Raw genomic sequence first — 14,595 nt, 5'->3', positions numbered from 1 at the left:
CGTGGTGGCATTCGTTGTTCGGACCCCACTAACCCCAGAATCAGCGAGCTGAATCTGGAAATAAACAGGGTAGTCAACGAACACAGGCGGAATTTGTTGGGTGGAACATTTGGAGCAATGTAACTTGGGCACCGGTTTAGACCAGCTGTGGTCTACTGTTAAATCACTCTCGAAGCCTGGTAGACGGGATGACAGGACCTCAGTCACTTTTGGCGATGTAACCATGACTGAGCCGAAGAGATGCGCCAGGTTCAACTGTCAATTTATTGTGCATCCCGAAAGTGACATGACAAGCAGAAGAGCCATTCGCCGTAACCGTGGTCTCAGAGCCGATGGACAGCCATCAATATTTACCGTGCGCGAAGTTACGAAGTTGAGTCCTGACTGAATCACTACACTGATGCTAACGAATCTGCATTTACCTGGAGTTGAGTACCTTACTATTGTCCGTAACCTGTCTTTGAACACTCTTATAGTTCCCGATGTCTGAAAAATGGGCAGAGTGATCCCACTACTGAAGCCTGGAAAAGACCCGAGTTTGGGGGAGTCGTACAGACCGATCTCCCTTCTCTCACCAGTGGCGAAGACGCTTGATGCATCACTCCTCCTGAGCCTCATAGGAGAATTTCCATTCCCCGAGCATCAACATGGATTTCGGAGACTGCACAGCACAACAACAACTTTGCTTGCCATCACCACACACATTTACCGTGGCTTCAATCAACCCAGGCCATGTGATAGGACGGTCCTCGTAGCACTGGACCTATCGAAGGCATTCGTCAGCCATGCCAAACTAATTAAGGACATCGCCAACACTACCCTCCAGCCAGGCCTGAAACGCTGGGTCGCGAATTATCTGTGTGTTCGCCAGTCATTTGTGGAATATAAAGACAAGAAGTCGAAGCACCGCAAAGTGAAACAGGGAGTTCCCCAAGGCGGGCGATACCTCCGGCTCTGTTTAACCTATACCTATCCTCCATTCCACCCACTCCAGATGGCATAGAGATCGTATTATATGCGGACGATTGTACGATCATGGCATCAGGCCTCCCACCCATTGATGACATCTGCGAAAGGTTGAACATCTACCTCAACGAACTTGCCTCATATTTTGCTGCGAGAAATCTGAAGATATCTGCCAACAAATCTTCAGCCACATTGTTCACTACAAATAGGCGTGAGGTGAATGCGGAGTTGACTGTGATGGTCGATGTACAATAGAAATGATTCCGACCAGCAAGTGTCCCAAAATACTTGAAGTCACATTTGACAGTTCTTACACATTCTCCCACATGCCTCAGCGATTTGCGATATAGAAACAAAGTCCTCAAGTCACTTGCCGGCAGCACTTGGGATAGAGACAAAGAAACCTTGATGACCACGTACAAAGCAATTGGCCGACCGTAATAAGTTATGCAGCGCCAGTGTGGTCTCTTCAGCTCTGTCAGAATGCCGCCATCCGAACTGCGACGGTCAGTCTTCTCAGTTCTCATGTGGACCACCTCCATTAAGAGGTAAAGATCCTAACAGTGCGAAGACATAACTACTTGCTGTCTAAGCAATACCTTTTGGGCTGTTATCGCAAAGACCATCCAAATCATCATTTTTCTATGATGATATAAACATGATCTAAAGCGTGAGGTTCAGCGCTACAAGAGAGAACCTCTAGATCAAGCGGCACGTCAAGTAGAGATATTGTAGACCTCGATCATACTTTTTTTTGTAGGAATTTTTTAAATCTAGTGAAGACTAGATCTCAAAAGACTAGGACACTGAAATAGAGCCATGCTTCATTTCAAGCCTACGAACCGTCTACATAGTACCCAAGTGAGCCTTCTCGGCCGTATTTGGGCTTCATTTCGAGCCTACAGCCCGTTTACATAGTACCCAACTGAGCCTTTTCGATACCCTTCCAGTTCAGCTTTCTGTCCAATATCACGCCTAAGTATTTGACCTTGTTGTATATCGAAATCGTTCTGTTGAGAAGGCATGGTGCTTCAAACTGGCTCTCTGGTTTAACATTCAGACCCTTCGCTGCAGCCCAGTCATATGCCATTTCCAAGTCCCTTTCGGCTTTTGTGTATAGCTGGTTCAGGCCTCTACCGCTTAGAAGATTTATAACATCGTCTGTGTAGCAGATGGGTTCAAATCCCCCCTCAGTTAGCATCCGTAATAGGTTATTCATTTTGGCATGGTGATAAAATGCCCTCTGTGGAGTACCCTGTGCTACTTTCTCCCTTATTTATATGTCTTGGGTCCCACAATTTATCCACCTGTTCCCTAGGATAAGGTTTATCCAGTCTTTAAGAACTCTGTCCATCCGCTACTGCTATAAGCATGGGATCAGTGTGTCGATCCACACATTGTTGAAATCCCCTTCAATGTCAGTGGATACCGAAAATGTGTACGTATTAGCATCGTTGGATTTTACTATTTTATGCACATCCTCGTGCAGGGAAGTCTCCATAGACCTTCGTTTGACATAGGCATGCTGTTTGTATTTGAGCAGTTTGCTGAATATCCTACCCTCTATCATGGTATCGACAATACGTTCCATGGTTTTGAGTAGAAAGGACGTAAGGCTTATAGGTATGTGGCATAACTTGCCCTGCCTCCTTCCAGGCTTTCGGAATATATGCAAGTCTCCTATGCACGCAGTGAAAATAGCAACCAGATGGGACGCCCAATAGTCCGCCTCATTCCGAAGCAATTTCGTAATTATCCATCAGGTCCGAGTGATTAAATGGTTGAAAGCTCCTCAAGGCTTCTTTTATCATAAATTCTGTATTGATAGGCCTTCAATCAACCTCATTATTCATCATTATCTGGGTTCACATTGGGGGACCTGGGTTAAGCCAGTTGTGTGCCATCTCCACGTCGCTTTAGGCCTTCAATCAGCCTTAAAAGGATTATTATTGCGTAGCATACCGCTTCAAATTGCTTCTCACTTAGCATCCGTAATAGGTTGTTTTTTGTGGTCACCCATATGATTGGCGGTAAAAGCCTCCTCGTGGCATGCCCTCTGCCACTTTCTCCCTTATCTTTATGTCACGGAACCCACAATGTTTACACCAGTTCCTTATCATATGGTTTATCCAATCTCTAAGCACCCGATCTATTCGATACTGGTCTAAGGTTTGGATCAATGTGCCAGACCCCACATTTTTGAAAGCTCCTTCGATATTAGCGTATAGGGCTAATGTGAACGCCTTGGGATCGAAGGATTCTAGGTTTGAGATATAACTCTTTGCAATTTTGAATAGTTAGCGCTGAGTCGATGTTAACGAGATAATGTGCAAAATTTCAATGCCCGTGAAATTCTTTGCAGGTCCCCAAAGTTGGTCACCTTATCCTTTCAAAAATTTGTTCGGGCAGCCGAATCTTCATTTGTGGTTCGATTTCCAAATTTTCGGAATACTGGGCGAATTTTTTCATAAAAATCCCCAAAAAGGCGTTCGAGCTACCTAGAGCCCTACAATTGTGCACATATGTAATCTCGGTAACACCTCAACTCCAACCATGCAATATTTCAAGAGTTCAAAGAGTTACCTTTTACCCATTCTTTAACGGCATTTTTATACCCACCACCATAGGATGGGGTTATACTAATCTAGCCATTCCGTTTGTAACACCTCGAAATATTGATCTAGGATCCCATAAAGTATATATATTCTTGATCTTCTCGACATCCTGAGTCGATCTAGCCATGTCCGTCCGTTCGTCTGCCAAAATCACGATAGCGGTCGAACGCGTAAAGCTAGCCGCTAAAATTTTCGCACAAATACTAAATGTTTGTAGGTCGTTGGGGATTGCAAATGGGCCATATCAGTTCAGATTTGTATATATCTCCTATATAAACCGATCTCCCGATTTGACTTCTTGGGCCCCTGGATGCCAAAATTTTTGTCCGATTTGACTGAAATTTTGCGCTATTATGACTTCCAACAACTGCGCCAAGTATGGTCTAAATCGGTCAAGAACCTGATATAGCTCCCATATAAATCGATCTCCCGATTTGACTTCTTGAGCCATTTGAAGCCCCAGTTTTCATCCGATTGGGCTGAAATCTTGCGCATAGTGTTCTGTTATGACTTTTAACAACTGTGCTTAGTACGATCTGAATCGGTCTATAACCTGATATAGCTCCCATATAAACCGATCTCCCGATTTGACTTCTTGAGCCCGTACAAGCCGCAATTTTTGTCCGATTTGGCTGAAATTGAGCATGTATTGGTTATGACTTGCAACAAGTGTGACAAGCACGGTCGAAACCGGTATATAACCTGATAAAGCTCCCATATAAACCGATTCCGCGATTTGACTTATTGAGCCACTGAAAGCCTCAATTTTCATCCGATTGGGCTGAAATTTTGCACATAGTGTTCTGTTATGATTTCCAACAACTGTGCCAAGTACGGTCCAAATCGGTGTATAACCTGATATAGCTCCCATATAAACCGATCTCCCGATTTGACTTCTTGAGCCGCTGGAAGCTTCAAGTTTCATCCGTTTTGACGGAAATTTTGCACATAGTGTTAACCAGATATAGCTCATATATTTTAGCAGAATCCATGGTGGTGGGTTCCCAAGATTCGGCCCGACCGAACTTAGCACGCTTTTATTTGTTTTTTTCCTTCCATGCAATCGACTCCACTGTGCAATTGACTCCACTGTGCAGAGTCATTATTTCACATCTATTTCGTTATTCTGTGTGTAACAAACAAATGGGCTACGTAACCTTGTACCATCTCAGTAGTGGCATAGAGTTTAAACGATTTTTAACACTTATGTTGAAATACATGGCCTTACCATTTTCATAACTCCTAAAATATTGTAAAAGGTTTCATTGTTGTCTGTAGCATAGTGATCAAGGAATTTTTGAAATTCGCCATAGGCATCAAAATCGTCAGAACGCTCATATTGAAAATATAAACCCATGAAATGTAAGATGCTTTTCTCAAAATACTCTACTGAACGATTTGCTGGATCTAAACGGGATCTGAAAGAGAAAATCAGTAAAATTTTGGAACAAAAAAAAAATAAAAATGTGCCTATATTGGGTTGCCCAAAAAGTAATTGCGGATTTTTCATATAGTCGGCGTTGACAAATTTGTTTACAGCTTGTGACTCTGTAATTGCATTCTTTCTTCTGTCAGTTATCAGCTGTTACTTTTAGCTTGCTTTAGAAAAAAAGTGTAAAAAAAGTATATTTGATTAAAGTTCATTCTAAGTTTTATTAAAAATGCATTTACTTTCTTTTAAAAAATCCGCAATTACTTTTTGGGCAACCCTATATTTATTTATTTAATAATTTATTTATTTATTTATATATTTTTTATATATTTTTCAATTGATTTACTAGCTGAACCGGGCCCGCCCTACAACGCCTTTTTTTACTTTTTTTTACTTTTAAAGAGCTTTTAGTGAAATACCATGCTACGAAAATAGTATAAGTATATCGCTTGACTAACGGTATAACAATATAAATCCCTTTATCTGAATCCTATTTATTGGTCTATGAATTGGTTTAGGGTCATCTAAGTTTGGATGTTATATGTACTCTATTCTTAAGAGACTTTATTTGAGCTCGATATTTCCATGGGGATTTTGGGAGTGGGAAGGCCCCCAGGGTGGTGGTTGGTGGGTTAAGGGGTGGTGTGGACCCTCAGGGTGGACATCCGAAAGTGGGTATGAATTTCGTGCTCCCGAGTACCTTTAATTTAAGCCCCATATTGCCATGATCGGCAAATATGTATGTCCGATATTGGGGGTGATTTTGGGGGTGAGGTGGTGCCCCAGATACTTAGCCCTGGAAAAAATATCAGCATCGTGCTCTACTAAATATCATTTATTGAAACCCCATATTGCCATTGGTTTAAGGGAAGCTTATGGGATGAGGCGACCCCCAAACACTTGGCCTCAAAATTGGTCATCAAATTCGTTTTCTTATCTCAAATGCTTTTCATTTGAGCCACATATTGCCATGGTCGGTAAATTTGTGGTGCCCCAAATACATGGTCCCATATTTGTATATCTGATTGGCATTCTACTCCCAAACACCTTTATTTTAGCCCCATATTGTGATGGGCAGTAAATAATTGCTATTTCGGGGGTGTTTTGGGGAAGGGGTAAAATTCCAAATTTTGCCCATGAAAATTCCATTAAGTAACAGGGGCAAACTTCTCACGTATCAATGAGTGCAGTCTGATTCAAGTTTAAGCTCAATGATAAAGGGCCTCTTTTTTATAGCCGAGCCCGAACGGCGTGCCGCACTGTGACACCTCTTTGGAGAGAAGTTTTTACATAGGAAGGGAAAACCACCGCTAAAAATTTTTTGTGATGGTCTCGCCAGGATTCGAACCCAGGCGTTCAGCGTCATAGGAGGACATGGTAATCTCTGCGCTACGGTGGCCTCCAGAAAATTTGTTCCGAAAGTGGGTAGCAATTTCGTGCTGATCTCCCCAATACCTTCCATTTGAGCCCCACATTGACATGGTCGGTAAATATGTCCTATTTAGGGGTATTTTGGGAAGTGAGGTAGTCCCCCAAGCACTTAGCCCTGAAAATATATGTACATCGTGCTCTACTCTCAAATACCATATTGCCATTGTCCTCAAGATTGGATATCAAATTTCATCTAAACCCCTTTTTGTACATATGTACGGTTTGGGCATGGGCCCTAAAAACAATCAATATCGAGTTCCACTCTCTTTAAGACCCAAATTGTCGTGATGAACAAATATGTCTTATATGGAGGTTGTTATGGGAGTGGAACGTCCCCTAGATTGTTGGTCTCAAATGTTGATATCAGATTCGTGGTCTACATCCAAATACCTTTCATGTTCGGTTTGTGGGTGTTTTTGGGGAGTGGGGTGGTCCCCCAAGCACTTCGCGCTGAAAATATATCAGCATCGTACTCAACTCTTAAATATCATTTATTATTGAACCCCATATTGCCATGGGCCTCATAATTATATATCAAATTCGTTTCCTAATCTCAAATACCTTTCATCTAAATCCCTGTTTGGGCAAGGGCCCTAAAAACAATCAAAATGGAGCTCCACATTCTTTAAGACCCAAATTGTCGCGGTGAACAAATACGTCCTATATGGGGGTTGTTATGGGTTTGGGCTGTTCTCTAGACTGTTGGCCTCGAATGATGATATCAGATTCGTGGTCTACTTCCAAATTCCTTTCATGTTCGGTTTGAGGGTTTTTTTGGTATGAGGCGGCCATTTAGTCACATGGCCTTAAAATATATACCAGATTCGTGTTGTTCTCCAAAATACCTCCTATTTGAGCAACATATTACCAATGGTCAGCAAATACGTCCTATTTGGGTAGTGTTATGGGGGTGGGGTGGCCCCATAGACACTTTTTCCCAAATATTAATATCAGATTCGTGCTTTGCTACCAACGACCTTTCATTTAAAACCCATATTGCTGTGGTCGTAAATTTGTCCTCTTTGGGGGGTGTTTTGGGGAGGGGTGGCCCCCCATACATTTGGCTCTACATTTGGATATCAGATTCGTATTCTACACCCAAATACTTTTTATTTGAGCCCCATATTGCCAATGATCAATAAATAAGGCCTTTTTGGGGGTGTTTTGGAAAAGGTATGAACCCTCAGAAATTTGGTCCCAAATTTGGATATAGGATTTATATTCTACTCGCAAATACCTTTCATTTGGGACCCATATTGCTATGGACGTAAATTTGTCCTCTTTGGAGTGTGTTTTTGGGGAGGGGTGGCCCCCATACACTTGGCCCCACATTTAGATATCAGATTCGTATTCTACACCCAAATACCTTTTATTTGAGGCCCATATTGCCAATGGTCAGTGAATAAACCCTGTTTGGGGGTATTTTGAGAAAGGGATGTACCCTCAGAAATTTGGTCCCAAATTTGGATATCTTTCATATGAATCCCATATTGCCATGGTCGGTAAATATGCCCGATTTGGGGGTGTCTTGGGGGGTGGTCCCCCATACACTTTGTCTCACAATTGGATATCAGATACGTTTTCTATTCTTAAATACCTTTTATTAAAGTCCCATATTGTCGTGATTGGTCAATACAAATATATTTGGTAGGTTTTGGGGATGGGACGGCCCCCCTATATCCATCATCCGAAATTTGGGGTTACTATGAGAGAGGTTACTATAAGAGAGCACACAAAATTTCGCTAAAATCGCACCACCCATCTACGAGATCTGGCATTTTTGAAAATTATATCGAAAAATTAAATACCCTATTTTCGCCACGGGTTTTGTGAATTTCAACTCCTCGAAATATGCGTCTAAGACCCCGTAGTGCATATATATTCTTGATCGTCATGATATTTCAAGTCGATCTAGCCATGTCCGTCCGTCCGTCTGTCTGTCGAAAGTACGCTAACTTTCGAAGGAGTCAAGCTATCCTCTCGAAATTTTACACAAATACTTCTTATTAGTGTAGGTCGGTTGGTATTGTAAATGGGTCATATCGGTCCATGTTTTGTCATATAAACCGATCTGACTTCTTGAGCCACTAGAGGACGCAATTCTTATCCGATTTGTCTGAAATTTTGCAAGATGTGTTTTGTTATGATTTTCAACAACTGTGCCAATTATGGTTTAAATCGGTCCATAACCTGATATAGCTGTCATATAAACCGATCTGGGTTCTTGACTTCTTGAGCCTCTAGAGGACGAAATTTCTATTCGATTTGGCTGAAATTTCCCATGACGTATTTTGTTATGACTTCCAACAACTGTGCCAAGTATGGTTAAAATCAGTCCATAACCTGATATAGCTGCCATATAAACCGATCTTGAATCTTGACTTCTTGACCCACTAGAGGGCGCAATTCTTTTCCGATTTGACTGACTCCGAAATATGGTTCAAATCGGTTCACAACCAGATATAGATGCTATATAGAGGGCGTAATTATTATCCGATTTGACTGAAATATTGTACAACGGCTTCTCCCATAACCTCCAACATACGTGTAAAATATGGTCTGAATCGGTCTTTAGCCTGATACAGCTCCCATATAAACCGATCTCCCTGTTTTACTTCTTGAGCCCCTAAAGGGCAAAATTCAATGTTGTAATTATAATCACATTTTTACTTACAATTGAAGAGCATATTTTGCCGCTGCTTTCCGTGATATGCGATTATTCGAGCATATGGACACAGCCGGAAAGGGTACATTCTCCACTGGATACAATGGGTTGTGCAAATTGATGGAAAACGTTTGCATTACAAATTGATCCCAAGTGAATGTCAATGCAATGTACATAAAAACAAAAATCGTGGCATGAAGACAAAACCAAAAAAATCTGAAAGTAAAGCAAAGAAAAATACCGAAAATTGAGTGCCAAGAATGATTGTAATACGGAAATCTTATCCCTCATGTCTGCCTCAGACGAACTGACAGACTGACGAATGAAAAATTTTGTGTTTTACAGTTGAGTAAGTAAAATATTAATACCGTTGAAATCCCTGATAAGAAAGCATTTCATATGTAACTGCCACTATTGGTAAAGGCTTGAAGTTAAATGAACGAGTGGAGTTCTTTAAGTTTGCTCGTTAACTCGGTTTAAACACTGTTTAAAATAAATAAAAAAATAACTATTGAAAGTCATAGGTGGCGTATGAATTATGTACAGTAATATACAATATAACCACGTATACGCACCGTAGTCCATAAAATACAAGCATATACACCCGTATTCCTGTTGTCGAAGGCGAAAATCGACAGCAGTCGTAGTCGAAGGCGAATTTCACATTTCTGAAACTTATTCACCTTCGACAATTTTATAATAGAACCAGTAAGGAAAGACAAAAGTCGGGCAGTGCCGACTATATAATACCCTACATCTACCCTACAATTATAAATTCGGGCAATAGATATATGTATATGAGAGCTATATCCAAATCTGAACCGATTTTGATGAAATTTTGCAGATATGTTAAGACCAGTAACAAAACAATCCGTGCCAAATTTTGTGCAGATCGGTTGAAAATTGTAGTTACTACAGTCATTTAAGTGCAAATCGGGCGATACATATATATGGGAGCCATATCCGAATCTGAGCCGATTTTGATGAAATCTTGCACATATATTAAGAGCAATAGCAGAACAATTCGTGCCAAATTTTGTGCAGATCGGCTGAAAATTGAGGTAACTACGACCATTTAAGTGCAAATCGGGCGATACATATATATGGGAGCTATATGTAAATATGAACCGATTTTGATGAAATTTTGCAGATATGTTAAGACCAGTAACAAAACAATCGGTGCCAAAATTTGTGCAGATCGGTTGAAAATTGTAGTTACTACAGTCATTTAAGTGCAAATCGGGCGATACATATATATGGGAGCTATATCCGAATCTGAGCCGATTTTGATAAAATCTTGCACATATATTAAGAGCAATAGCAAAAGAATCCGTGCCAAAATTTGTGCATATCGGCTGAAAATTGAGGTAACTATGGCCATTTAAGTGCAAATCGGGTGATACATATATATAGGAGCTATATGTAAATCTGAACCGATTTTGATGAAATTTTGCAGATATGTTAAGACCAGTAACAAAACAATCCGTGCCAAAATTTGTGCAGATCGGTTGAAAATGGTAGTTACGACAGTCATTTAAGTGTAAATCGGGCGATACATATATATGGGAGCTATATCTAAATCTGAACCGATTTTACCAAAATCAATAGTGTTCGTCCTTGGGCCAAAAAAAGACATTTGGGAAATTTCGTGACGGATGGACAACAAATACGACATGAATACTTGAACACACAGGCGGACATGGCTAAATCGAATCAGAAAGTGATTCGGAGTCGATCGGTATACTTATCAATGGGTCTAGATCTTCTCCTTCTAAGCGTTGCAAACAAATGCACAAACTTATAATACCCTGTACCACAGTGGTGGTGTACCTTGTAGGGGCTCCAGAAGCAAAATCGGTAGATCGGTTTATATGGGAGCTGTATCAGGCTATAGATCGATTCAGACTATATTGGACACGTATGTTCAAGGTCATAGGAAAAGCCGTTGTTCAAAATGTCTGCCAAATCGGATGAAAATTGCGCTCTCTAGGGGCTCAAGATGTCAAGATGCCTAGATCGGTTTATATGGCAGCTATATCAGGTTATGTACCAATTTTCACCATACTTAACACAGTTGTTGAAAGTCATAACACAACACCTCATGCAAAATTTCAGCCAAATCATATTAGAATTGCGCCCTCTAGAAGTCAAAATCCAAGATTGGTTTATATGGCAGCTATACTAGGTTATGAACCGATGTAGACCGTACTTCGCACAGTTGTTGGAAGTCGAAACAAAATTCTTCGTGCAAAATTTCAGCCTTATAGGATAAGAATTGCGCCCTCTAGCGGCTCAAGAAGTCAAGACCCAAGATCGGTTTATATGGCAGCTATATCAATTTATCAACCAATTTATGCCATTGGCACACTTGCTGGAAGTCATACCAAAACCCTTCATGCACATTTTCAGCCAAATTGCACCCTCTAGAAACTCATGAAGTCTAATCAGAAGATCGGTTTATATGGCAGCTATATCGGGCAATAAACAGATTGAAGCCATACTTAGTTAGGTTAGGTTAGGTTTAAGGGGCAGTCTACCATCAGACTCACTTGAACGTTTGCGGCCATTGTGACACCACAGCAACAGAAGAAGGAAGATGCCTTCTAGCTCCTCCCGTTGAACCATCCAGATCGCTTTAAAAAGCCCAATAACTTGCGAATGTTCACATCCGCTAAATCAGACAGGTTCTCAAAGAAATAAGAACCTAAAGTGGAACTCCTTCTAGTCTTTTCTTCTTCGATGTCCTCACAGCTTCTGCAAAAGTCGTTGCTGGCCAACTGCATGTTTTTCAATTAGACAGTGGCCTGTCATGACGGACACAATGACTGAGACATCTATTCTAGCCAATGACAGCAAAGCGGTAGACCTCTTCGAGTCTAGATTAGGCCACACAGTTGTGGAATGCTCACAGCCCCCTGTTTGTGACTATCCATCATTCATTGTCCTTCGGGCCTGGTCCTGAAATTACTTTTTTTGGCCTCCAACATCCGTAACATATACTGATTTGAATCGGTCTATAAGCTGATATACAAATGAACATTCCATTAAGGAACAGTGCAGTCCGATTATTGTTAAAGCTCAATGATAAGGGGACTACTTTTTATGCCGAGTCCGAACGGCGTGCCACATAGCGACACCACTTGGAAGAGAAGTTTTAACACGGCAGGATACCTTACCAATGTAGCCAGCATTAGTAAGCGGATAACTACCGCTAATAAATTTTCTGAAGTTCGCGCCGTGATTTGAACCCAGGCGTTTGCCGCCATATGCAGACATGCTAACCTCTGCACCACGGTGGCCTCCTGATAAACTGATATAGCTTCTATATAAACCGATCCCCGATTTCACTTCTTGAGCCCCTAGAGCCCGCAATTTCCATCTAATTTGGTCTGAATCGGTCTATAAACTAATATAGCCCCATATAAACCGATCCCCAGATTTGACTTCCTGAGCCCCTAGAACCCAAAGTTTTCACGCGATTTGGCCGAAATTTGTTACTAGAACATATGCTTATGCCCTCCCATATGTCTTCTTGAGACCATAGAAAGCTCAATCAATTACAAAATAATTCTAACACACACTGAGTTAATAAGGGAAAATTTTTAGCGGTATCCATGGTGTTGGGTACCTAAGATTCGGTCCCGCCGAACATAGCACGTTTTTAGTTGTTATACTAAAACTATTCAACCGTTGCTGCTTTTTTGACCTCAAAATTTTACACCAACTTAGTATTGGGTCACAATTTTGTAGAATTGTACCACACTGAAATCTTAAATTTTAAAAAAATACAAGTAAGGGCGTGCTAAGTTCGGCCGGGCCGAATCTTATATACCCGCCACCATTGATCGCATTTTTCGAGTTCTATGCGCGGTATCTCTTTCTAGACAAACATAGAATATTGAATAACGGTTATGCTATTGGAGCTATATCAAGTTATAGTCCGATTCGGACCAATAACGAATGCTGAACATTGTAGAAGTCATTGTGTAATATTTCAGGTCATTCGGATAAGAATTGCGCCTTGTAGGGGCTCAAGAAGCAAAATCGGGAGATCACTTTATATTGGAGCTGTATCAAGCTTTTGATCGATTCAGACCATATTAGATATGCATGTTGAAGGTCATGAGAGAAGCCGTTGTACAAAATTTCAGCCAAATCAGATGAGAATTGCGCCCTCTAGAGGTTCAAGAAGTCAAGACCCAGATCGGTTTATATGGCAGCTATATCAGATTATGAACCGTTTTGAATCATACTTAGCACAGTTGTTGGAAGTGATACCAAAACACTACGTGCAAACACTTCGTGCTACCAAAACACTACGAGCTACCAAAACACTACGTGCAAAATTTCAGTTAAATCGGACGAGAATTGCTCCCTCTAGAGGTTAAAGAAGTCAAGACCCAAGATCGTTTTATATGGCAGCTATATCAAAACATGGACCGATGTAAACCATACTTAGCGTAGTTGTTGGAAGTGCTACCAATACACTACGTGCAAAATTTCAATAAAATCGGTTAAGAATTGCGCCCTCTAGAGGCTCAAGAAGTCAAGACCCAAGATCGGTTTATATGGCAGCTATATCAAAACATGGACCGATTTGGCCCATTTACAATACCAACTGACCTACACTAATAAAAAGTATTTGTGCAAAATTTCAAGCGGCTAGCTTTACTCCTTTGAAAGTTAGCGTGCTTTCGACAGACAGACGGACGGCCGGAAGGACGGACAGACGGACGGCCGGAAGGACGGACAGACGGACGGCCGGAAGGACGGACAGACGGACGGCCGGAAGGACGGACAGACGGACGGCCGGAAGGACGGACAGACGGACGGCCGGAAGGACGGACAGACGGACGGCCGGAAGGACGGACAGACGGACGGCCGGAAGGACGGACAGACGGACGGCCGGAAGGACGGACAGACGGACGGCCGGAAGGACGGACAGACGGACGGACTTGGTTAGATCGACTTAGGGTCTTAGACGCATATTTCGAGGCGTTACAAACAGAATGACGAAATTAGTATACCCCCATCCTATGGTGGAGGGTATAAAAATCTTCCTTCGCAGGACAAATTATTGTTGCTATCAAATTACACCTTCCCTTGTGAAGTACCATTATGTTGTTCTAAAGACATCCTTTCATAGTTGCTGTATTGGGTGCATGTACTACTTACCTTTCATACGAGAGTAGTCCACTGTCGACAAGTTTATCATAGCCATGCAAGGATATATGGCGAAATAAATCTGTCATATCCTGACTTGGTTTTGCATTTCGCCTTTCCGCGTCTTGTTGTTGTTTGGGATTTTTTATCCACCAGACGGCATTCGATGTGGATTTAATATCCAAAGCCATGTTCATGCGGCAGTAACGGATGCCCGTTTCTCACTCGAATGAATGGATAGACAGTCAGTCAGTCAGTCAGTCAGTCGAGAAAGCAACTCCCACCGGTTACTGGTAAGACAAACCAACCAAACTGAGAAAGGA

General features: G+C 41.6%; 1 protein-coding gene across 1 annotated transcript in view; it reads right to left on the bottom strand.

Moving 5' to 3' along the window:
* Positions 1-14,380, bottom strand: part of LOC106082957 (pickpocket protein 28) — a 28,049-nt gene extending 13,669 nt beyond the window's left edge. The window contains exons 1-3 of the mRNA XM_013245725.2: positions 14,285-14,380; positions 9,119-9,325; positions 4,810-4,999 (exon numbers count right to left, since the gene is read on the bottom strand). Coding sequence (XP_013101179.2) covers positions 4,810-4,999; positions 9,119-9,325; positions 14,285-14,361 — 474 coding nt within the window. The 5' untranslated portion in view covers positions 14,362-14,380. The remainder of the gene's footprint in view (positions 1-4,809; positions 5,000-9,118; positions 9,326-14,284) is intronic.
* Positions 14,381-14,595: the final 215 nt, after the last annotated feature.

Source organism: Stomoxys calcitrans, chromosome 2, assembly GCF_963082655.1.
Source record: "Stomoxys calcitrans chromosome 2, idStoCalc2.1, whole genome shotgun sequence".
Lineage (NCBI taxonomy): Eukaryota > Metazoa > Arthropoda > Insecta > Diptera > Muscidae > Stomoxys > Stomoxys calcitrans.
The sequence above is the reverse complement of the archived record's forward strand: the minus strand, read 5'-3'. Positions and strand labels throughout refer to the sequence as shown.